This window comes from Anas acuta, chromosome 3, assembly GCF_963932015.1.
Source record: "Anas acuta chromosome 3, bAnaAcu1.1, whole genome shotgun sequence".
Lineage (NCBI taxonomy): Eukaryota > Metazoa > Chordata > Aves > Anseriformes > Anatidae > Anas > Anas acuta.
The window spans coordinates 99,824,644-99,849,504 of NC_088981.1; the positions used below are offsets into that span (position 1 = coordinate 99,824,644).

General features: G+C 35.0%; 1 protein-coding gene across 1 annotated transcript in view; it reads left to right on the forward strand.

The window, feature by feature from the left end:
• The window catches only part of TRAPPC12 (trafficking protein particle complex subunit 12), a 53,692-nt gene that overhangs the window by 4,474 nt on the left and 24,357 nt on the right, over positions 1–24,861 (forward strand). The window contains exons 3-5 of the mRNA XM_068678516.1: positions 1,366–1,482; positions 7,458–7,571; positions 8,369–8,507. Of these exons, the coding sequence (XP_068534617.1) occupies positions 1,366–1,482; positions 7,458–7,571; positions 8,369–8,507 (370 nt within the window). The remainder of the gene's footprint in view (positions 1–1,365; positions 1,483–7,457; positions 7,572–8,368; positions 8,508–24,861) is intronic.

A 24,861-nucleotide genomic window follows, 5' to 3' on the forward strand; every position in this document is an offset into this window, starting at 1 on the left:
AGTTGGACAGTTTGAGCTTGTCTTGTTTTTTTTAAACTACTTCCATGGACATCTGCAATTCTCTGGCAGGATGGTGGACCAGAAAGATCTTTGCTCTTGTAGAATGCAGGTTATATAAAAAATAAATATTTTTTAAAAAATAATGATAGCAAAAATATGAGTATAATGCTAATACATTGCTGGTAATCTTTTTTCAGGTGTTTGCTTTTCTAGATTACAAATGTGTAAAAAACAAACAAAAAAAACCCACAAGATTGGCAAAAATCTTTCAGAAATAATTTTTCATATTTGCTTTTGGTACATCAATATATGTCAGTATATGGTCTACAATTTCTTATTAGCTGCTTGAATAAAGCACTAATTGAATTTCTTGATTATTTTTTAAAAATTTCCAAAAGTAGTACACAGTGCTCTTAGGATTTTGTGCCACAGGTGGGAAGGCAGAGAAATACTTGAACAAAGAGCAGAAGGTGAAATTCAGGCACATAGAGGGCCATGTACAGAATTACTCGGTTTATTGCTAACAAAGCTGGAAACAGCCTGGATTGGGACACTTCCTCCTAGATGCTGTATGATGTAAAATGCAGATTTAATCTTGCCTGGCTTCAGAAATCTGTATTTTAAACGTCTGTCTGTCCAAACTCGCCTCAAGTCTTCAAATGAATGAGCTGCTCAGATAACCCGATTTCTCTGATTGCTACAGTTTATTCTTTTGAAATTAAGAATACTTGTTGGAGGGTTGTTGTGTAATTGGTCTTGTGATTTCTCAAAGTTTCTGTGGATATTTAAGGCTGGCTGACCATGTGTCCCTTTATCTTTGATCAGTAGATGGTACCTTTCAACATTATTATCCATTATAAATATCCAGTAAAACTTACTGGATTTGTAAGATTTTTCAAGAGTATTTTGTCAGTTATTTGACAGATAATAATATACTTATGTAATAATATACTTATTTATATATAAATAAGTATAAATAATTATATACTTATGTAATAATATACTTATGTATATTGTTTGTGCGTATAGAGAGTATATAGTATGTATAGAGAGAGTATATATTTACTATGGGTATTTGAAGGATAATAATTTGAAGGAAGCAAATAACCTTGAATCTTTCTATGCTAGTTGAAAGCTAAATATTGGGGGAAAAATATAGCAAATAATGTGGAATAAATCTAAAAGTTTTCATTAAAAAGCTGCAAATATGCATATATTTATATTCATTTCACACAGGAAGTACTGGAAGATAAGTAAGGTAGAAAACTGTGTTGGTCTCCTGTAACTCAACATTTTATTTTGTTAAAATAATGTTTAAAAGTTTCTTGTTATGTTTCTTCGTTTGTTTCTTCCATGGACACCAAGGGAGATGCAGTGAAAGACTTAATGCTTCGCTTCCTGGGGGAGCAAGCTGCTGTGAAGAGACAAGTTTTAAATGCCAACTCTGTGGAACAGTCATTTGTAGGCCTGAAACAGCTAATTGTAAGTAAGAATCTTCAGAATTCAATATATGTTAAATGCCACGCTTCCCTCAACATTAGTGGGAGCTAATGACAGTAAGGAGGAAATTAAAAAATGCGTATATTGCTGTTCACGATCCTACAAAAGCACTAGCTACAGTACTTTTTATAGTAGGAAGGACGCTTGGGTTTAAGTACAGGTATTAAAGGTTGCAGTAAACTTTTCTGCATGCAAAAGTTAGAAACAAGGTAATCTTAAGTTACTGTGAACTTTATCAGATGTTACTTTTTACACAATGCAAATGGTTTCAAAATAGATTTAAAGTTTTTGTTTGTTTCTTTTAACTGTGTATGTATATGCTTTCAGTGTAGTGTTTTACAGAAGGTAAGATACAGTAGTTGCAAATGGTAAGCAAAGCTTAAGTGATTGTTTCAACTGCTTTAATTTTTTTATTTTGGAGCAGTAAAACTACACAAATACTTCCAAATTAAACTTTAATTTTCTGTAAGTTAAAATTTTTCCTTAATGTAAATATTTCAGACCCAAAAATAGTTGCCTCTAGCAGCAAACCTTGTGAAATCTTGTGACCCTTGCCTTATTCTTTCTATCACTGTATTCCTATATGGAACTCATTACTATTACATGGCTGAGCCTAAATTTATCTGTTGAAATGTCAAAGCATTTTAAGCTTGTTTTATTTTTGAAAAATTTTAAGTGTTAGCACAATTCATATTTAGTATTTACCATTTTATAATTTAGTTGCATTAGATTACAAATAAAGCTCCAAAGGAGACTGTCGTTTGAGGAAGATTCTAAGTGGTCTGTCTCCTCAAAAATTGCTCAAGGAATTCAGAGGTAATTTTTGAAAGTACACCTGAAAAAACACAGTGATCTCTATCATGGAGATAAATATTTTTCTGTCCATTTCAGTGTCCCCGCTTAACTGGAGAGTTTGGAGAAAAAAAAAGTCTCATTAAGAAACCTGGTCCCTGTCTGTGCCTAAGCAGGAGAGGCCTTTTTCCCCAATCCTTTTGATCATCCAGAAGTGTTGTTTTGACATATGAGAAAATTAAATCTTTCTCTACTTGGCCTGGTAGCTTTGTCCATGCAAAATGTTCTTCTGTGCTGCAGACCATCGCGTACCATAAATACAGAGCTGCCACTGGTAGTATTTTAGCTTTGAGTGCACTCTTAAGCTCTGTAAAAGCAGTTACGGCTATTGGGATCAAAAGCAGGAGGGAATCTGCTGCTGTCTTTTTTTTTTTTTTTTTTCCTCCTGCCTGCAGCAGATTTCTTTTAATATTTGTTTTACTGGGGAGGAAGAGGGGGTTAGTAACATAGCAGCCACTCAGCCAGAAGTCAATATACAATATACTCTTGAGTTTTCAAGGCTTCCAATTGTGTTAGCTGATAGTTAAGTATGCAATACAGCTATTTCTTAGTTTTGTTTGCAAAACTCTAAAGAAAGAATTAGTTTGGTTTATTTTTTTCCTTATATATCCGTATAAATATTGCTATTTTCTTCTGAAATTCTTAATGTGGAAAACCTCCTTCTGACTGGCCTTAAAGGTAAAAGGTATTTTGAACTTTCTTAAAAATATTATAATTCCATTCTAGATGATTAATAAGATGGATGTTTTTTACATACATGATAGGCCAGAATCAGTATAATGAGAGCTCTTTTAGTAACTGCCAATTTTACTTTCTTTATGAGTAAATTCCTGACAAAGTATGTTTAGTGAATGCATCTTTTCATATGAAGGTCCACTCACAGGGAATATTCTAATCAACATCTGGACAAAATATGGAGCTTGAATTCAGACACAGTTGAAAGTTGGGAATATTGCTATACGGTTTCCACAAAAACAAGATTTTCCTTTACCTGTTTGCTTGGTATGCGTATGAATTGCACATCGTCATACAAATTAATGAGATCAATTCTGTCACACAATTCATTCTCTTCCTACAATGGCCAACTTCAAACTGATACCTGTAATTTAGGTGTCTAAATGTGAGCTGGTGTCTAAAGTCCTAAGTCAAAAGAAATCTAATCAGTACAGTTACTGGGAACATCTATGTTTAGATGTATAAATCTGGAATCCCATCTAAAATGTTCAAGAACTATAACATGATGTAGGAAGTCAACCAGTGGCAACTGAAAACAAAAATGAATGCTAAATCCTGTTAGGAAAGAAGGTGTAATTCCCCAGACCGCAATTCCCCATTCCCCAGTAGACTTACAGGAATAAAAAACAAACTTATTTCAGTATTCCAAGCCTGTCAGCTCCAGAGGAATATTCTTCATTTGCATCTTTAACTGTTCTAATTCTATGTGGATGGGAAAAACACCCTGAACAGCTGACATCAGGGTCTTTATTATCACTGTACGTGGTTCAGCATCTTATATCTTGCTGCTACTAGCACTGCAAACAAAGTGTTTTAAAAGAGAAAATATTCTTCCTGATCTCTGTCACAGTTAAGCAAAATGTTTAGTGTATGGAATTTGGTGATACCTAATAATTATTGATGAATTTAGTTCCCATGTGGCTTTTTAAGTCATTTTCTTGGCGTTTCCTTCTTCTTTCTATGACTTTGTTTGGAGAGACAGCAGTGACATTTCCATTACTCGAATATTCTTTTTTAAAGGCAAAAATAACTTTTCTACTTATCTGATAGTAGATGTCTTAATCAACCTAACATTCCTTTTGGAACCTGTTCCAATTGAAGCTAATACCTTGTTATTATAACTGTGTAGAACTGAACCCAGTAAGCTATGTGACTTTACATGTTAATGATCATGCTTTATCTCTTTCTATTATTCTGATACTGTAAATCATGTGATCTCTGTGTAGTGATGTGGTCATTCCATATATTGACAATACTTCCTGGATTATATCTGCAAATACAGATACCAGCTCCATTCACCAGGATCACAAGAGAGTATCTTAAATTGGATTGATTCTGGTGTACATCTTGAGTAGTAAATTCTTACCTTCCTTACAAAAATAAAAATAAAAAACTTGTGCAAGTTAAAAGATAATTCTGTGGATGACGTTAGTGCTTGAATGTTGGTGACAGAAGTTGTTTTGGGGGGATCATTTGAGGGAGATTTGTACCTGTAGATAGTTGGCTTATTGAACAACTGTAATTTCACAATTAAAATCTTTGCTATGATATGTATAACAAATAATTGAAAATGTGTTCTTGTTAGACCAACGGTGGTGAAGTTCTACAGTTGAACTAGTTTTACAGCTTTGAGGCTTTAAAGGGCTGTAGAGGCGAAGCATTTATGTATTTCAACTGAAAACAGAAAATCTAAGTTTCTAAAAAGTTTTGTTAATCAGGTGTAGGAACATGCATTTACCTCTTGCTTAAGTGCATGTAATAACCTGTCTTCAGTGTTGCTTTGTTTTACAGCATCAAATAAAAAACTACACATACGTGTACAAATGCAAGTTCAAGTTATCTTAGTTCCTCCTATTCTATATTTTGAATTAACTTTTTACCCTATTTGAACAAATAGCACAGTATTTCTTGCTAGAGACCTTTCTGATGTTTTGAGTTGTAAGGTGTTTGCAGTCATAGGAAAATCGTCTTTGATAGGTGTCATACCTAAAAAAAAAAAAAAAGAACCACAATCTTACACCTATAAATATGCAACAGTTGCTCTAAGCATGCAGTAATTTCTCTAACTTTAATTTTCTTTAATTTCTCCAAGTTACTAGACCAGGAAAGGGTTACTAACTACATTTTCTTAACTGATGTAAAAGTGCTCTACAAATGTAATTTACAGAGGAGAAGAATGTCATAGCTAGTGGAGGAGGACATTTTAATCACTTTAATGGTGTTACATGTAGAGTTAATGACTCCCTTTGAGTCTATTTTCAAAAAAAAATCATATAGTGTTACTTTTGCATGTGATTAATGTTGTGCTTTTGCATATATTTTCAATTATAACAAACTTGGATACAATGGTATGGCATACGTATTTACTTTAATAAGTTAGAAATTCTCCTTAAAAATACAGTTACTTTTTTGTATTCCTTTAGTTTTCAATTTCTAACATTTTTGTAGCCGATTTGAGAGAAGATTGGAGACAAAAGCAACACAAACAGTAGTTGGGGGCTTAAAGGGCTTGAGGGGAAGGGGGATGTTGAATTTCTGCAACTAAAAAGCATCAATAGCTCTAAGTCACAGTTGTTTGCCTGAGAAGCCGAGTAATGTTAGAAATTCTCTTTGTGCGCCAGGTGAGTTCACTTGTCATTGAACATACATTCCGCTGCAAGCTTCTTTTACAGTTTTACTATTCATTCTGTCTCTTCTGCATGACTTTCCTGGTTTACCACCTGGGTATTAGTCCTGTTAGTTGCATCACCTGAGCTGCAGTACTTTCATTGAGGAAAACAATGTAAACTATTGCATACAAAGAATGAGTAAGAATACTTCTGCAGTCATGCACTCTCTTTGTTCAACTGTAATTCAAAAAATCAAATAAAATTGGCCTGCAGGTGGAGACTTTTAAAGAACAGTTACCTGTGAGAGAGTGGTGGTCAGGTACTTGGTAGTATTTTTTTTTCAGTCCAAATCAATGAATATATTCGTAATACAACCAGAATGCAGTCTTTCACATGTAGTGAAAATTCAGATAATTAAACTTCTACCTTTATTAAAGTATCCTAAAAATTATTAAAAATATATACATATCAATTCTTGCTCTTCCATAAGATTGTATACATCTCATAAGTTCCTATGCTGCTTCGTGGTTGTCCTGTTGTCCAACTTCTGCATTTCCAGTGGAATTGAAATTTTTTACCTGCAGTATGACGATGCAGATGAAAGATGAGGTGGTCAGTGCACTGCTGTAGCTGCCCTTTGAATTAGCGTGGCTGCAAAATAGGGGCCAGAGTATGAAATCTCTCTGCTACTAGTAGTTTTCCTATCTGATTCCTTTATTGACACATTTTCCAAACTCTAAATGTTAGGGAGAACTTAATGAAATGCCAGTTCAAGGTATCTGAACTTTGCAAACACTGAAATATATATATTCTATTCCTTTATGTTTTATCAGACAAAATGCCAGTTCTCTGTTACATTTATCATTATATTTGTGGTGTTTAATAAATTCCACTAGAAAAAAAGATGACTTTCAGGTAACAAGAGATATTAATTTTATAATGATATGTGTCTTCTGGACTTGTGTCCCTTGAGAAAATTATTCTGTATAAAATAGAAGTATGAAGGCTTTCTCTGTCTTTTTTTTTTTTTTAATTTTATTAGGTATTTACATGGCTGCATTAGCAGATACAAGGCTAATTGGATGACAGTGACAGTACAGTGTGACTTGTATAACTAGGGATAATTTTGTTTAATGAACGAAAAATATATGTAAGAATATTGTAAAGTTAGCAAAGCAGTGAAAATTCAGATGTTTACATTTTAAAGTTGAAAGCATTTTTATGATTTTGAATTTATCATTTTATACATTAAATTATTTTTCTTCCTTTGTTCTTAATTGCTAGAAATTCCATGTTCTGGGCAATGTTTAGAAGGCGTTTTCATTAAACAAACTACACCAGAGTTTATAATCTGAAACGTTGAATTCAGTGCTGCAGGAATAGGCTTTAAGAACTTTATAACAGTAGAGTGGATGTGATTGTGTGGCAATATTTTCTTCTTTTGAGGAGAAGGCAAAACTTTAAATATTGCAACTGTATTAGCAAACATGATACAGCTTTAAGTTTAAGACCCACATGGTGTTGTGTATTCTTTTGATTTAGTGATCTGATAATACTGCTTTCTTTCATGCTTGACTTCACTTTTTACCTAATTACACATGCAGTTTTGACAAATGACACTGTGCCTCTTACCAACCAGCTTTCCTGACCTTGTCATTTTTACTGATGGTTATATGTAGCCGCTTCAGACAAAACAAGTGCTTGTGTATTTTAGGGGTTGCACATTTATGTTTTTGCTACTTATTCTTTCCTGCTTCCCAGAGCAGTAAAAACTGGAGGGCAGCAGTTGACTTGTGTGGACGTCTTCTAACTGCTCATGGTCAAGGCTACAAAAAAAGTGGACTACCTACTAACCATACAACAGATTCTTTGCAGGTATGTTCAAAGATACCCCCTTGTTGCTTTTTCCCAGCATACTCATTGTGGAATATATATATATATTTATTATTATTATTTTTATTTTTTACATAGTCAAACTTGTTTTCCTAATTGTTCCTAAAAATTAGACTTAATAAGGCATTGTACCAAGTCACTTTTTCTGTTTGCTTATGTAATGTAGGTCTTCATTTTAAACAAAACAGTTCTAAAAAGTAAAATTCTGTCTTGACTGTATATTTTGAAAGGTTAATTAATAATACTAATTATATTATTAATTATATTAATTAATACTTAATTAATTAAAATATAGTAATTAATAATATAACATTAATAAAAGGAGTAAGTTTTTCTGTCTTAAAAGACTCACTGCACAAAGTTCATGGACACTGATGGTTTCACACAGATGGGCACCTAAACTCTGCCACACTGCTGTCTCACTCCCCTTCCTTAAAGGAACAAAGGGAGAAAATATGGAAAAAGCTTGTTTAAGGAAGGACAGGGAGATCCCTCAACAATTACCATCATGGACAAACCCAAAATTTGTCTTCAACTTCTCTATATCTTTACAAAGAAACAAAACATTACTCCTCTGAGTTTTGTTGTAATGGTCTTTGGAAAGGTGTTCTGTGAATATGCAAGTAAATATAAATCCTGATTCTTACCAGCAAGTAGCATAGAATTTCTTCACTCAACTTTATCAGAAAAACTTAGTCAAAGTTGTATTTAGATGTGTCTTGTGATTAAAGAGAATAACAGATTTCATATTTTCTTTTTTTATATATAATCATTTTTAGCTGTGGTTTGTGAGGCTAGCACTACTCGTAAAACTGAATCTCTTCCAAAATGCAGAAATGGAATTTGAACCATTTGGAAATTTGGACCAGCCTGATCTTTATTATGAATATTACCCTCATGTATACCCTGGACGAAAAGGTAGGATACTTGATTTATAAAACATTTATTTTAACCATGAATTATTGGTGTTTTTTTATTACTATTTTTACTAGTCTTCACAGAAATAATGGATTTTGTTTTGTTTTTAAAATCTAAAGCATTGGTGATCTTTTTGATTCTTTCTTTTTTTTTTCCCCAAAAATAGAACATGATTAACTACTAAGTTAAAGTAATGTTTGTGTTACAGCGGTAGTGAAGTAAAAATAAGGAGTAAAGCTACTCCATCACAGTCTAGATGGGCAGTGTATTTCATGCTGCTGATACAGCATTGATTTGAGAGAGGGATATTTTTAACAAGTAAATATGATAAAATATTCTAGCTCTAGAGTATTTAAATTAATAAACCTTTAGAGTTCATTCTCTCCAGAAACAACTGTTAAAGATCATGAGAGAGTTTATATGTACAGCATTAATAAGCTTTCTTTATATGAGTTTTCTGATATTTAATATAGCTTTAAATTGTTCTGTGGCTTTTCACAGTGGAAGGGGGAAAGCACAATCTTTCCCTACTGTTCAAGACCTGTTTGGTATTTTTTGTTCTTTCATTTTCCTTTTCTCCTCAAAGCTGTAGGGGACTAGTATCTGTAGAGCTTTCTGCATGTATTCTTGGCCCATAGATTCCATAGTTACTAACGGACAGCAGACGGGCTAACACTCACATCTCCATGCACACAATAATAGTTTATCGTGTGTCCTGTTGATGAAGAGGAAAAAATAAACAACCTGCCTCAATTGTTTAAGGGTTTTATCTTGAGTTGCAAATGTACTCAAATGCACTCTCACTGCTGCCGCTAGGTTAACCCTGTAGTTCTGTTTCCTAGGATATTCTGATACTCTAAGAGTCTGGGTTTGACAAATTAGTGTTTCTAAGAGTAATTTCACTCCCATTACACACTATTTCAAAATTTTATTTTTTCTAAATCTATTAAATTCTCTCTGGTGCAAGTTATCTTATCATTCTTTGGCTTTCATATTTGAACAACCATTTACAATAAAATGCTTGTAAGTAATGTAATTTTAATAGATAGGGCCACCATCCAAAAAAAATAGGGTCCGTTTTATGTGAAGTGCTGGTAGTCTCAATGAGTTAACCTAGGATGACGGAGGGATTTTGAGGTTGCTGAGGAGGGCTGTGAGGAGCCCCAGAGGGCTGTGCTGCCATTCAGTGGGACCTCGACAGGCAGGAGGGTCGGGCCAAGTGGAACCACATGAAGTTCAGCAAGGGCAAGCGCAGGGTCCTGCACCTAGGGAGGAATAACCTGAAGAACCAGTACAGGCTGGGGTTGACCTGCTGCAGAGCAGCTCTGCAGAGAGGGAGCTGGGAGTGCTGGTGGACAGCAGGCTGACTATGAGCCAGCAGTGTTCCCTTCGATGTTATCCTGGGGTGCATTCGGAAAAGTGTTCCAGCAGGTCAAGGGTGGTGATCCTCCCTCTCTACTCAGCCCTGGTGTTACCAGGTGTTACTCCAGGCCACACCTGGAGTGTTGTGTCCAGTTCTGGGCTCCCCAGTACAAGAGGGACATGGTACTACTGGAGCGAGTCCACAGGAAAGCTATGAAGATGATGAGAGTTCTGGAGTACCTGTCATATGAGGACAGGCTGGGAGAACTGGGACTGTTTAGCCTGGAAAAGAGACCACCGAGGGGAGACCTCATTAATGCGTATACGTATCTGAGGGGAGGGAGTTGAGAGGATGGAGCTGGTCTCTTTTCAGTTGTGCCCAGCTACAGGACAAGAAGCCTGGAAGTTCTGACTGAATATGAGGGGGCACCTTTTATTGTGAGAGTGACAGAGCACTGGAACAGGTTGCCCAGGGAGTTTGTACAGTCTTTTTCTCTGGAGATACTCCAAACTCACCTGGATGCCATCCTGTGCAATGTGCCCTAGGTGATCCTGCTTGGCAGGGGATTGGATTAGATGATCTTCAGAGGTCCCTGCCAACCTTGGCCATTCTGTGATTCTGTGAATGGCAACAGCGGTCTTGTGCTTTCATCCACAAGTAGGCTAGGAGGCTCCTGGGATCTCTGACACACTGTTCCTTGTATTCCACCTTGCCTTGGAGTGAATTCTTGACCCTTTCTTCCGTGCTTTAGTTTTCTTCCTGACTTATCAACATTTTCATGCTTTACAAATACTGTCTCTTTTCAACCTAAGCCAGCAAAAGAACTAATGTTTTCTTTACCTTTTGCAGCATTACAAATAATAAATTAATAGCACTGCTTGAATAAATAAAGACACATAAGTAGTTGTGTGAATTTTTGGGGGTATTTTTTTTTGTTTTGTTTATTTCTACCAAAATCTCAAGCTACATTGGCCATTAGTAAGGTCAGAAAAGTAATACAGACTTAGTGAAATATGCTAAACCAATAGTTGAGTGATGTCTAGAGTCATACTATTATACACTGTATATATTATAAATATATATATAAATAAAACTTTTACTGCCCATCTGAAAGTGTCAGTTTTATTGCAGCACACACTAGTACATGTATATCCCTATGTTCAAAATTGTGTCACACCTTAAAAACTAGTACTGGGATACAGTTCATAAGAAAGTGTACATTATGAAAGCAGCTTCTAGAGCCCATGCAACTAAATATTTAACAATGCATTACTAATTTAGGCATTTGCAATCTGAATGCAGAAGACTGATTTCATGTTAAAGGAGTAAAGATGATGCTGTATCATCAAAAAGAGAAAGAAAAGGGGAAAGGAGGGGGAAGAAAAAGTAAGCATCTAGAGCTCTGGTTAGGGAAATAAAAGCCATCTCTTGTATACATTTTTTTTTCTTCTTAACTCAAAATAAATTATTCTCAATTATTGTAGCTTTTAGAACACTCATTTTGGTAGCATTAACTTTTCTGTAACTTACTGGTCTATTAACCAGAAACAAATGCAAATTATCTCATAAAGGAATGAAATAGCATTTTAATGTTTTATTGTAATCCTTGGCTCTTTCAGAAACACCCAGGCATTACCAATGGAAAGGACATGTTATGTTAGCTGATATGAGAGAGTTTATGAACTGTCATAAGGAACACAGAAGCAGAAGTTATGAGTAAAAGTGGAATAGAAAAAAAAAAAAAAGATGAATAGACTGTATAATTGAAAGACAAAACCCTAAAAAGAATTCTGTAATCCATGAGTTGCAAGAATGACAACAAAAATCCAGCCCTGTAACAGAGATGTGCATAAAGCAATCTGGGACACTGGTTCCCAACCTGAGTAACTATCTGTTAAAAAATAATATTATTAGTAAGCATATGAAATCAGATTTTTCTGCTTCTCACTGCCCTTGATTTCTAGAAATGGTGATGCACGTGCACATGTATGACAAACTACTGAATTTAAGAATGCTGCACAAAAAACATAGCAATAGGGACTTTTTCCCCTCTGTAGTTTACTATTGAAAACATTTCTTCTGTGCTGCCTCCAAACAGGTACCTTTGTTATTTTAATCTACTACAAAATACTATCAGTTATTTCTGCAGTCAAGCAGAGAGGTGGGTGACCATATGGGCCAAACTACAGTTCTTTTCTGCTTGGAATTCCTATGTACAAAGGCTTTTTGAAATGCAAGAGCCCTACTAGCAAGACAAACTGGAATCCTGACTGTTAGTTACAGCAGAGCTGGTCCTTCCTTGCTGACAGACCTTGTTGATGAGTGACAGCTGCCTTTTAGCTGCTGTAAAACGGACACTCCTTCAAATGATGCCATAGGTGCAAATGACAAAAACAGCAGTAAATTTTTACGTATAAAAATATTTAGGTAAAAATATTCTCCAGATTATCAAAGGAATTAACAAGGACAGATGCGCTGGTGGAAGAAACAGCTTTGCAGCTAAGGGAAAGCGGAAAAGATTAAATAAATATGGAAAAATAAAAATGGAATTTGGAAGAATTAAATCCATATCTGAGCGATTTTAAGATTTTACTAGGAAATGAGACCAGTTTAATCTCTGTTCTACATCAAGCAGGAAGGATCAAGGAGTGACTTAACTAATTTCACTGGTTAATACAAGGATCACAGCAGACTCCACCCCTGCCCTCTCAAATAGTGCATGCCTACAGGTAATGGAGGTGACAAAATGAAGAGAGTGTAGAAATCAGGAAAGGAAGATTTTTGAAATATTAGATCCTAGAACTGTGATGAAGAAAATGGTAGTGGGATCCGTGCACAGATCCATGGCTGTGAATGCTATATAAAACATCAAGGCAAAAGAGAGGCTAGTGGCATTACCAAAAGGGAAAGAAAAGAGCTCTGGGAAAGCTTCAGATGGAAATTAAGTTGACCTTATTCACCATGTTAAGTTAAATTGATAGAATATCTTCCCCACCTCCTACATTTACTTAGAATTTAAATTCTTTGAGGTATGCTCCTCTGTGATGAATGACGGACTACCCTCATTGCTTTAAGAAGCAGAGCTATATAAACTTCCCTTACCTCAAGCACCAAAAACACAGAAAAAAATCTAATGTTTTTCATCCCTTATTATGAATATTTTGAATGTAAAGAAACGATGCAAAGTACTGTACATGGTGCAATTAATGTTTACGTTGTTTCTATCTGTAGTCTCATTTCTTAAATTGACTGTTAAGTGCTAACTCCATTTATATACCATGAATCAAAATTATAATGTTGAAACAAAACTCTTCCTTTTATGCTTGTTACACCACAAAATTATATGTAGGATTACCAGACAGCAGTGGATTGTGGATTCCTACTATTATATTTCAACCAAAATATATGAATGTTTTATATCTATTTTATTATTTAAATTAGCTTGTTAACAATGCATGTATAATAAATGCCTTTATCAATAATCCAAGACTGCATAATGTAATGCTAGCCAGAACAGAATTGCTTGTTCTCTCGCACATGCCTGGGAACAGCCTCTCTGTCTCTCCCCCTGCCCAATCAAAACTCTATAAGGAAAGTGTGATAGCTGTTCCCACGCCTTAATCCCATTGTATTCACACAAGACATGTACACCCAGCAGGTTAGATCCATCCAGCCTCATTGTCCTTACGGTCAACTTATGATCCAAGTTGGTATGTTCAACTTAAATATGAACTGAAGCATGAGGTCATATTCTTTTCAACTTAATGGTTGCAGTATATAATGGTGATATATATTTCCATGTACATCCCTTTATGGTCTCTTTAAATTCAGTCTGTTGTGTTGTTCCACAGTTACCTTCCAACTATAAAATCATCTAATACAGATTGAATAGAAGTGTTGTGGTTCCAGATGGGTATTCAGAGTAGTCAGACTTGCAAATACAAATTTTTCTAAGATAATATAGATACTTGAGTTAACAAATATATGTACAATTTTAAGAGCATGGAGTACTGCCAAAATATTTAATTGTGCTTTCTTTCCCAAGGCTACATAGTCATTATAGAAACTGGCAACTTTATGTAGTATTCCTTAAAATTCTGCCTTACTGCAGTTATCAGTAGGTAAGATTTATGGTGATCCCTTTGTGACTTTGTGGTATGGCAACTCTTCATTTTTTGTTGTTGTTTCTCTGGGGGTTGGTTGGGTAGTTTGGTTTGGGGAGGGTGGGAGTTGGTGGCTTTGTTTTTTCTTTTTTTTTTTTTTTTTTGCATTCTTTCTCTTCAGTTTTCCTTGCTTCAGTGCAAATAACAACTCCAGATTACTGAAAAAAATATTTTTGAAAGCTTTCAAAACCAGATTTTAATTCGGAATATCTCTGTACTCTTAGCTCATGTGCACTTAAGTTGTGAAGCATATGGAAGCGTGCAATTTCAGATAAAATTTTCAAAATGTTTTCTTTCAGTGGTTATGAGCATTTTTGCTCCTATCTCTTCAGTCTTTTTGGAATGAAAGTAATAAACAAAAGCTTGGGAACTAAATATTCTGTTGAATCTGGATTTTTTACTTAGTTTTCTTTGATGGCCAGTGAAACCTACATTCAATGTCACTGTATCATCACTCTTAAAAATGTATGAGGATAAATTTTATGACTGTGCTGTTGTAGACATATGTAAATGTATGCGTATAAATGCACACATACACACCTCTGTGAGTCTCTGCCTGCATAAAGCAGAATACCTCTTTAGATTTTCTGTGTTTCTTTTTTTACCCAATGAAGGGAAGGATTTGCAGTTTTCCTTTTATTTTTGTTTTTTAATGTTAAGATCCTGCTTTATACTTCCAGTAAATGGTCATTTGCCCTACTGCTGCATTTTTGTCATTTAAAATCTGTTGAATAAGCTTTAGAAGGCAGATGAGAAATAACCTCTGATAAAAATGATAAAAAAGATAAAAATACTAGCCATTGGGATCCTCGTTTTATTGCTCTAAAAGGGCTGCTGCAGTTGAGGGCTTTAGTTTGAATTTGCTTGGCATGAGGTGGCATGTCTATGTTATGATAGGAAAACATGCAGCTGTTCATAAAAAAAAATAAAAAAATTGAAATCTGTGGTCTTAGAAAATTCTACCTGATCTTAGTATCTAATCCATCTGTGTTCCCATGCTGTTGGAGTATGAATTTTGTTTTTAAGAGACCTTTTTTAACTTTCATTTTTGCCTTTTGTATGCTGGTGTATATATGTCTCATATTAGTCTCATATATATGAATGAGACTAATTCATACCAAAGTGACAATCAAAAATCATATTCTTTGAGGAAAAAAATAGATGCACTGTTTTTAGAAGTGATAGCTAAAAAACAAATTGTCTTAAAATGATACTATTTTTCCATTATTCATTTTCAAAGAATAAACTTACCATGAAATGGTCAATAGAGGTTACAAGTAGAACATCAAGCTGGAAGAAGATTTATTAAACTTAAAAATAAAATTTCAAGACATGGCAGTAATTGTAGGGTATTGCCTTTGTTGAAATCATCTATGATTAGTGGACACGATTTTGCTGTATCACTTCTTGCAGAGATCTGCAGCATGCGGAAGAGTGGAAAAAAAAAAAAAGACATTGTCCAGTGGTCACAAGTAAATATTTTAATTGCAGGCTACGCTGCTTGATTTAAATATTTCTGTGGTGGTATACATAAGCTATGTTGCCTTGTTTAATTTTGTACTGAGTAAAATAGAATAGAGGGCATGGTTTTGATTCAAAATAGCTCTGCAGAAGTCAGCCTATGCCAAAATCCAGTGTTTAGTTAAAATCCTTTTATCCCCAGAGGACTCTCACATGAAATATATTTCCACTTACATAGGAACCTTTTGCAAAGAAATTTGTGTTAGAGTAAGGCACTCTGTGCATTAAGTATGTGGCCTAACAATAACCAAGTAGGTGAAGAATTTACAACAATATAATGTCATTCTTTTTTCCCCCCAAAGTACTTAATCTAGTAAGTATAGTTATTTCTGTTACAGCTTAATGTTAATGTACTCAGTCTTTCTTGTTTTTTCCCCAATGCAACAGTGTTTATTGAAGCAAGTATAGTTTTTTCCCTACTGTTAATCTGCTTTTTAATTAAATTTTGTACTGAATTCTACAACCTGCCCTTTAGACCTTCATAACACTATTGTTATTGATCAACTAGAAACATCAACAAATGTCATTACCTCTTCCCAATTGTTCTCCCGTTAACTAGATGGTACAAAATGAAAATTACAATGTTTTCTAAAATCTCAGACGCAGTTTGTGATCTACTTCTTCCATCTGGAATGCATCCATTCCCATCAGAAACACTCTCTGTGATATGTATAGTATTGTTTCATCCTATTAACATTTACTTCTTTTTCTGGCTTGGTTGCAGGAAAGATTTATGTTCTGCTTGAACAATTAGAATTGTAGAAAGGAGTTTACATTCTTGTCCTTGAATTTCTTCTTGTCACTAAGTAAAGTGAGCAAGTTCTCCTTCTCATCAGAAAAGGAGATGGAAGAGAAAGAAAATACTTCTATCTTATTGGCAGTTTAAAACGATGTCTTTAGCCCTTCATTATTTTGTACAAGCCACTACAGAATAATGACATTATTTGTCTCGTAGCATGTGTTTTTAAAGTTCATGGCACAATCTTGCAATAGTCTTGAGGGAGATGTACAACTATGGCATGTCTTTCTTTATTCCTTTCTTTTTTTTTTTTTTTTTCTTTTTAGCCAAATATCAACAGAAGTTCGCTTCAATGATACTTTGACAATTAATTATAATGAGATTTCAATTATAGTGATGAATAAGATCAAGAAACACTTTCTATTCTAAACCTTCTTTTTCAACTACTCACTCTTACAATCTTTTTTTGAAAGTTTTCCTGTTTTTTCCCTTCACTAATTTACACCATTTCAACAGCGTGCTTTGACACTTTTATTAAAAGAACAACCACACTTTTATGAAGAACACAGGATTTCTTCATGGAAAAAAGTATCTCTAAACGGGATTTTGAAATGAGAGTGAATAAATACATGTAGGACAAAGCACAAGAAAAAACCTTCAGCAGGATGTGATAGCTTGATACTGAAGTTCCAATGAAACACGTTTGCTTTCCCAATGAAGGTGGCACAGATTCGAGCAAACTCTTGAAAAAGTGTCTTCATGCTTTCAAATTATTTTTTTCTGAATTTAGGCTTTAAGCAAATAAGTTATTAGACTCATAACAGTATAGCTAGGTGAAATATTTAGAGTTTGCAATATAGTAGAAAAAAGACTAGATAGAATGAAATACCTGTGATCTAGTGTTTGCTCAAATCAAATTAAGCCCCCCGCTTAAAGTGCTAGAATTGTTGGATTAGATCTTCAAGAGGATTGTGTTACACATAAATGCGCACATGCTCCTCCATTGCTTTGTGGACTTCCTAAATATTCAAATTTTCTAGTTCAATATGTGACTTCAGTGTAACAGTATCAATTGCTAACTGAAAGAAAATCCAGTAATGCTAGATAGAATTTTTGTCAACACTGTTATTGTCTCCCAGCCTTAAAGAAGGCCTTGTCGAATAGGTACTGGCAAAGAACATAGACTGGTACAGTCTGTGTGAAGTTCCCTTGAATTTCAGTGTGCTAAAAGCCCTCATCTTGGCAAGAACTGTGTTCCTGAGTTGTTCAGTGAGCATGGATCTACAGTGCCATACAACACTGTGCAGAGCTCTCGTGCATGTCAGGAACAAGACAGACCTATGGGTTGTGCATGAGCAAATTGTAAATGTGAGAAACAAGTGAACTTTTCTGTAATTACCAACAACTTAATAGTATACATGTTGGAAACGAGACCTTTCTCTGTATAGATATCTCATTTAGATCACACTTCGGAGAGTTTCTAGGATCATGCCTGATGGTGAGTTCCTTTTCTATGAGGAAAATGAGCCTGAGGGTTAGGGTTGGTTCAGGCATCACAAACCACTTCAGCAAGGTGGCACCCCATTAAATGTCTGTGTCTGCTTCTGGACTAATACCAGCTGTAAGTTTCCCCCAGTTTGGGATTTTTGCCAAAGTTCCAATTAAATCACACTATTTAGGGCAGTTTACTGTCTGAACTGGTAGCATTCCCATGCCTTCCTGTTGTTCATGAGAAAAGCTTTTTTCCTGTAATTTAGCTACCGTTGTTGATAATGCAGGGTATTTCTTATTTTACTGTAATTAGCAGATCTGAAACGCAAGATGGGGAGCCTTTCGTATACCACATGGAAGTTTGGGGTCTCTCCTAAACTAAGTTGTTCTGTGGATTGGTTTTGTAATTATAGACTACTGAATTGATTTCCAAAGTAAATGTTATTTTTTAAAAAAAAAAAAAAAGCATGTTACAGGGATAGCTTTTTGTTTGTCATTGTATACTAGCCAGAGTTTCCTTTTCTTTAGCTTGTTTTTTCTTTTGTTCTTTTCTTGTGCCCAATTTTGTTTTCTTTAATGTACAGCGTTCCCTTCCACTTTATTGGTGACAAAGTTTCCCTTTTTCTGCAGAGTACAAGTACCACGGCAAATTTCTTCAAAACGTGTTTTGAGCTGAAAGAGCATGCTTAGAAGTAGACTGCAGCATGCACTACAGCTTTGTAAGATCTGCTGCATAGAGGATTGGGCGTCTTTTATATGCTGTCATGTTCTGACATCAGGCCTGGGTGTTTATTTACTCCTTAGAGATGATCAAGAAAGACTAGACTTAAGGAAATAGTGCAGTAATAGTGGAAAACCAGAATCTCTCATTCTTACCTTTATTTCCATGAACTTCAGGGAAACCTTTCCTTTTCATATCAGAAGCATTAATCACTAGGAGCCAACAGAGATAACCAGTAATCCTCCTCAGAAGTCTACGTAGGGTAGAGCTCTAGAATATTAATTGTTATTTAATGAATGAGTTGCATCTCTTGTACAATTCCACAGATTTTAAAGGCTTTTTATATTTTATAAAATGTGGTTGACTTTCTGGGCTGCAAGCAGACATAGCTGGATCGTGTCAAGCTTCTCATCAACCAACACTCCCTCTCCTCAGGGCTGCTCTCAATCTATTCCCTGCCCATCCTATATTTGGGTTTGCCCTGGCCCAGATGCAGAACCTTGCAGTTGGCCTTGTTGAACCTCATGAGGTTTGCACAGGCCCACCTCTCAAGCCAGTCCACATCCCTCTGGATGCCATCCCTTCCCTCCAGTGTGTCAACCACACCACACAGCTTAGTGTCATTGCAGATTTGTTGAGGGGGCACTCAATCCCCCTGTCCATGTCACCAACAAAGATATCACCAACAACGCTGCTCCCAATACTGACCCGTGAGAACACTACTCATTACTGATCTCCACTTGGACATTGAGTCATTGACCACAACTCCTTGAGTGTGACCATCCAACCAATTTCTTTCCCATTAGGTGGTCCATCCATCAAATCCATGTCTCTCCAATTTAGAGACAAGGATATCTTGGGGGACAGCATCAAATGCTTTGCACAAGTCCAGGTAGATGATGTCAGTTGCTCTTCCCCTATCCATCAAAGTTGTAGCCCCATTGTAGAAGGCCACCAGATTTGTCAGGCATGATCTGCCCTTAGAGAAGCCATGTTGGCTGTCACTAATCCCCTCCTTGTTTTTCACGTGCCTTAGCATAGTTTCCAGGAGGATCAGCTCTGTGATCTTGTCAGGCACTAACTGGCTTGTAGCTCTCCAGGTCTTCGTTTTTTCCCTTCTTAAAAAAGGGGGGTTGTGTTTCCCCTATTCCAGTCAGTGGGAACTTCACCAGACTGCCACAACTTCTCAAATATGATGGATAGTGGCTTAGCAATTACATCCACCAGGTCCCTCAGGACCCATGGATGTATCTCATCAGATCACATGGACTTTTGCACCTTTAGGTTCCTTAGATGGTCTCAAACCTGAACTTCACCTACACTGGGTAGTTCATCATTATTCCATTCCCTGCCTTTGCCTTCTGGGGCTTGTGTCTGGAGCTGTTGTCAATGAAGACTGAGGCAAAAAATTTATTGAGAACCTCAGCCCTCTCCATAGGTCTCCTGTTTCCTTCCAGAGAGGGCCCACGATTTCCATAGTCTTCCTTTTATCACCAATGGACCTATAGAAGCCTTTATTGTTGCCCTTGATGTCCCTGACTAAATTTAATTCTAAAAGGGCCTTAGCTTTCCTAACTTGGCCCATGGCTGTTCAGACAGTGTCTCTGTACTCCTCCCTGGCTATCTGTTCTTACTCCCACTCCCTGTAGACCTCCTTTTTCTGTTTGAGTTTGGCTAAAGAAAGGAGACCTACAGAGAAAAATGAACCTTAAGAATGTCCTTAGCAATATACTGCTTATTCATTCTTATCTTGTGTTTTGTGTATTGGATGCATACATATTTATTTCTTGTGTCTCTGTGTAATACTTAAATTTTCATAAGTGTTATGTGAAAAGGATGCAGGAAGAATAATCTGTTAGGAAACTAAGTAGTACCTGTTCTTATTATGATTACTAAATTTAATTATTTTCTGTTTAATCTTGTCTTAAAATATATTTACATACAGTGGTTATTTTTCATGTTGTATTCAGTTTCCTGACATGTTTGATTTATGTAAAGACAATACAGTTAACTAAGCATAGAATTGTTATTGATCACCTTTAAAAACATTATACGTGTGTTTCACTTAAATTATCTTTATTTTTCTATTATAATTCAGCTTCTTACATTCTGTCTTTATAATATCTGTAATTGTGCTTTTTTAAGCAGAATTTTTGACAGTTAACTTTTTAAGTTTCACCTGTTTCCTTTGTCACATTCCTAGTTTAAAAAAAGGGAGGAAATACTTTTTTTTTTTTTTTTTTAATCATAAGGATCGATTTCTGTGCCTTGCAAGACAAGAGTAGAAGCTGTGTTTTTGTGGATTTGTGTGCAAAAAAAGTCTGGAAGATGTGCTTTTGGTACCACTCAATATGATAACATCATGAAAAAACAAATAGAAGTTTATTGTTTCGACCAAAATTCTTAATGAGCTGTGTTAGCTCATGAAAGTATTACAGGCAGCACTTTCTGTGATTCTCTTTATTTGATTGCTTTTTACATTTTGTCAGTGAACGGCAGAAGCACTGGTGAAGATTCACAAGAGTCGTATTATGATTTACCTTCACTTTTTTCATTTCTTGTTCACCCTGTGAAACTCTACTAAGTTTTTTTCTAAACCTGTTCTGCTCTCGATTTTCTCTTCCACCATGGTACGCACACAGGTCACCTTATCGCCTTTTGATAGCAAAGGTTCATAATCATCATCTTCTGAAAAGGCTTTTGGTACCTTGCTGTTGCTTCTCTCAAAGCAGCAAGAGAGTGCAGCAATAGATACAGACAATACAGTAATGGAATACATTAATACACTTTTTAGATTTATTTGTTTTTTACACAACTGTTAACTAGGAGTAACAGAATTATTTTGATGAACAGATATCTTCACATGCATTTTATATTAACGCTGTATAGCTTTTATCCAAGAAGTATGTGTAGACCGTATTGATGCTTTATAGAAGTACCACTTGTTGAAAGCTTTACAAAATCTAGTAGATTTATGATAATTCTCTTTAACCAGAAATTCACTTTATTAATGAAGGAACTGAACCAGATGTATAATCCATACCTCATATCATCTAACTAAACTACTTGCAGATGGGAACACATCAGAGGAAGTTTACTTACCCAAAGATCTCAGAGTTTCTTTTTTATAAATAGAATAAGTATTTAAGGAGTATGTGTGGATAAGTGGCTTGGAAAAATGCTGCAGGTTTTTTATGAGTGATTTCATTTGAAATTACAAAATACTGTTTACATGGAGTGGTAAGACAGCCTTACCAGTGGTAGAAGGTAGTGTCTTTTCTCATTTTTTCTTTTTGCCCCATTACCACACTTTTGTGAGAACACCTATACAGTTTTATGCCTTCTTCCAAAAATATTCCACTATTTGGAAGTATTGTAAGGAAACTGGGGAAGAGGGCAGAAACAGGGTTTCTGAGATCTTAAATATAATTTCAGCAACCTGTTTATTCAGGCATTAAGCAACAGAAGTTCACTGGTCAAATTTGGTGGATACTCACAGTAAAATTACTTGCAGGATACTAGTTAAGTTATGAGTTTCAGAGAGAAGAAATGGATGCTAGAGCTTTAAATCCTCCCACATGAAATAGTAATATAAATTCTAGTTTGAAAAGTCATTACACTGACTGCCCTTTACACTGTGCTTCTTTCTGATTTTTTTTGGTGAGACCTGTCATTACTCCTGACATACTTAGTAAGGATTGCACTGCTATGCTTTTTAGTCACATTCTCTGAAGGAAATAGGAGGTGGTTAAGAAATAACACATTAATAAAGTACATTTGGAGGTGATATAGTTCTGACTGCTTATCACAACTGAGGTCTTAATTGTAATAGGGAATAAAGTAGATTCTTGTCAAGCCTAAGTTGACCTGGAGGTTCCATTTATTATTCTCACATCCTCTGACAACAATTTGGATTATATGGTTTGGTAATGAGCAATTCTTTCCCTTTGCATCAATCATAATTGCATGGCTTCATCCAGCAATATATAAAATCAATACTTACCAAAATCCACAATCCCAAAAAGTACTTTGAAAAAAAATATATAATTTTCTCTAAAAATAGATGTGAGACATTTCATCTGCACTAAATTAAATATACATCTATCTGTGTGTTGAGCTGTTCTGTTACCAATTAAGATTTTCTCTGTGTGTGTTTATTGAGTTTACCTTTTGCCACATTTAACAAGAGAATGGAATGATACAACCTTGTTCAGAGTTGAGAGTGCTAGACACAGTCATTCCTTAACCAAAAATGTAAAACTTTAGATTCTTTCCCTTTTATATGTCAAGTTTTCCAAAGCTTTACTGCTTGAACGAAACATTTTGTTTTAACCTTTTATATTGGAAATCCTGTTAAGTACATCAGTAGGTGCATGGTTTATGTGTTAGCAGTATTACAGAAGAACACTAACAAAATAGCTGGTTTGGGGCATAGCTGATTGGCAGGATTATTATTTTTTGATGGCAGAATTAGAACTCCAGTCAACCAGAGGTGTGGCAGAGAACGTAACCAGCCTAAGGTTAAGTTTGCTTCCATAGATTTGCAGCGCAAGTTCGTGAATATCAAAGCACCTGTCTGCAAAGTAATTTGTCCATGGTGCTCTTGCTCAGAATTTGCTCTTAATTTTGCAATACTTTCCTTTGTTTTTCACCCCTGCCAACTTTGTATCTTTGCTTGTGTCATGCTAGGTACTAGACAAGATAGATACATTAAATATTTGACATCTTTTGTTACTTGCTCAATAACCTTTTAAATTTCACTAAAAAGAAATTCAAATGCAGTTTTGTTTTCTTAATATCTATTCCACATATGATGATGCATGAAACTTGTGTGTACTTCCTTAAGGGAATGCAGTAGGCACAGAAGCCACTGGGAATAGTTAGCTTTGGCAAAAGAGAATTTATGTAGATGTAATTGGCTTACTCTGAAGGTCATAATTAGTGAATGAGGTCTGTGATGAAAATTTTGTCAACCTTTCAAAAAATGTCTAGAGGCAGTGACTCATTGTACATAGCATTTACCTCTTTGACATATAAGCCTGTTAAGAACAGGTGCAAAAATCTTCATAAAAAGCTCCTGAGTCCTATTTGTGAGAAAAGATGAGGCAAGAGGCAAGTTGAGAAGGAAATCCCATTGGAATATGCCTGAAGTAAGCAAATGTATTATATTAAAATATTAGAATTGTAGCACAGTATTTTGCGAGGCTTGTTTCCCCGTTATACTTGCTTCTGTTTTGTTTTGCTTTTTTATTAGTAACAGTTTATGATCATGTTCAATATTATTGTCTATATAAAGGATATGCAGTTAGCTGGAAAGCAAGATACTACATGAACTAGGATTCCCTGAAGTTCCTGAAACTCTCCTTGAAGTAAGCCATAATGCTCATAAACTTCCAAGATTAGGTCTTTGGGAAATAAGATAATCAAGATAAAAGTAAACTAATATTAAAATGAAAACATTTCTTTTATTTTCCCGGATATTATTTAAAATTCTTTTCCTATTAGATGTTTTCAACAAACCATAAAATACACCATCTTTATGAAGAGTCAGTCTCGCAGTATAGTCAGTTGGTAACTCTTGGTAGAAGAGAGAACATTAATGGAATAGAACTCAGACTAAGTGTTGTCTTTAGAGTTATAACTCTGAAGTTATTTTCATCCTAACATATTCAGATCTTTACACAGAACTATGGAAATTAATAGAAAAAAAAGAAACTATTTTATAAAATGTCTTAATTTCACAGGGGACTTAATATATTTTTAGATTTAATATATTACAATATTATTATTATTTTATGTTCTTCATTATACTGTTTTTATTCATTATTTCCTTTGACTCATTCTGATTTTCTGTTCTTATTCTTCCTTTATTATAGGAGTCCTTCATATCAGCCTTTGTTTATTTGAAAAAAACTTACACATAAGCACTTATGCATGCCCTGGTCTTATAACTTTTTTTAGCAATAATGCTTTTAAGACCTACAATTCCATATTTGTTCTTCTGCACTGATTATATGGATAAGTATTAATGTTAGGGGCAATTTGGTAGTGGAAACTTGAGTAAAGTCCCATTTTTTAATCCTTTATTTTAACTGATTTATTTAACTGGTTTATAAAAATCTTTAATAAACATTTTACTTCCATGCACAACTTGTTCTTGAAAATCTGAATTAGATTGCACCTTTTTCTTGCCTTCTTGGTTATGGTTACATACATGTTTACATATTTAAAACATTTCACATGTAAAATAAATATATAAATATATACATAAATAATATTTAAAACATATAACATTGCATGTTATAGCTAAGAAAAAGGTTGTTATTTTCTCATCTTTCATCAAGAGACAAAAAGAA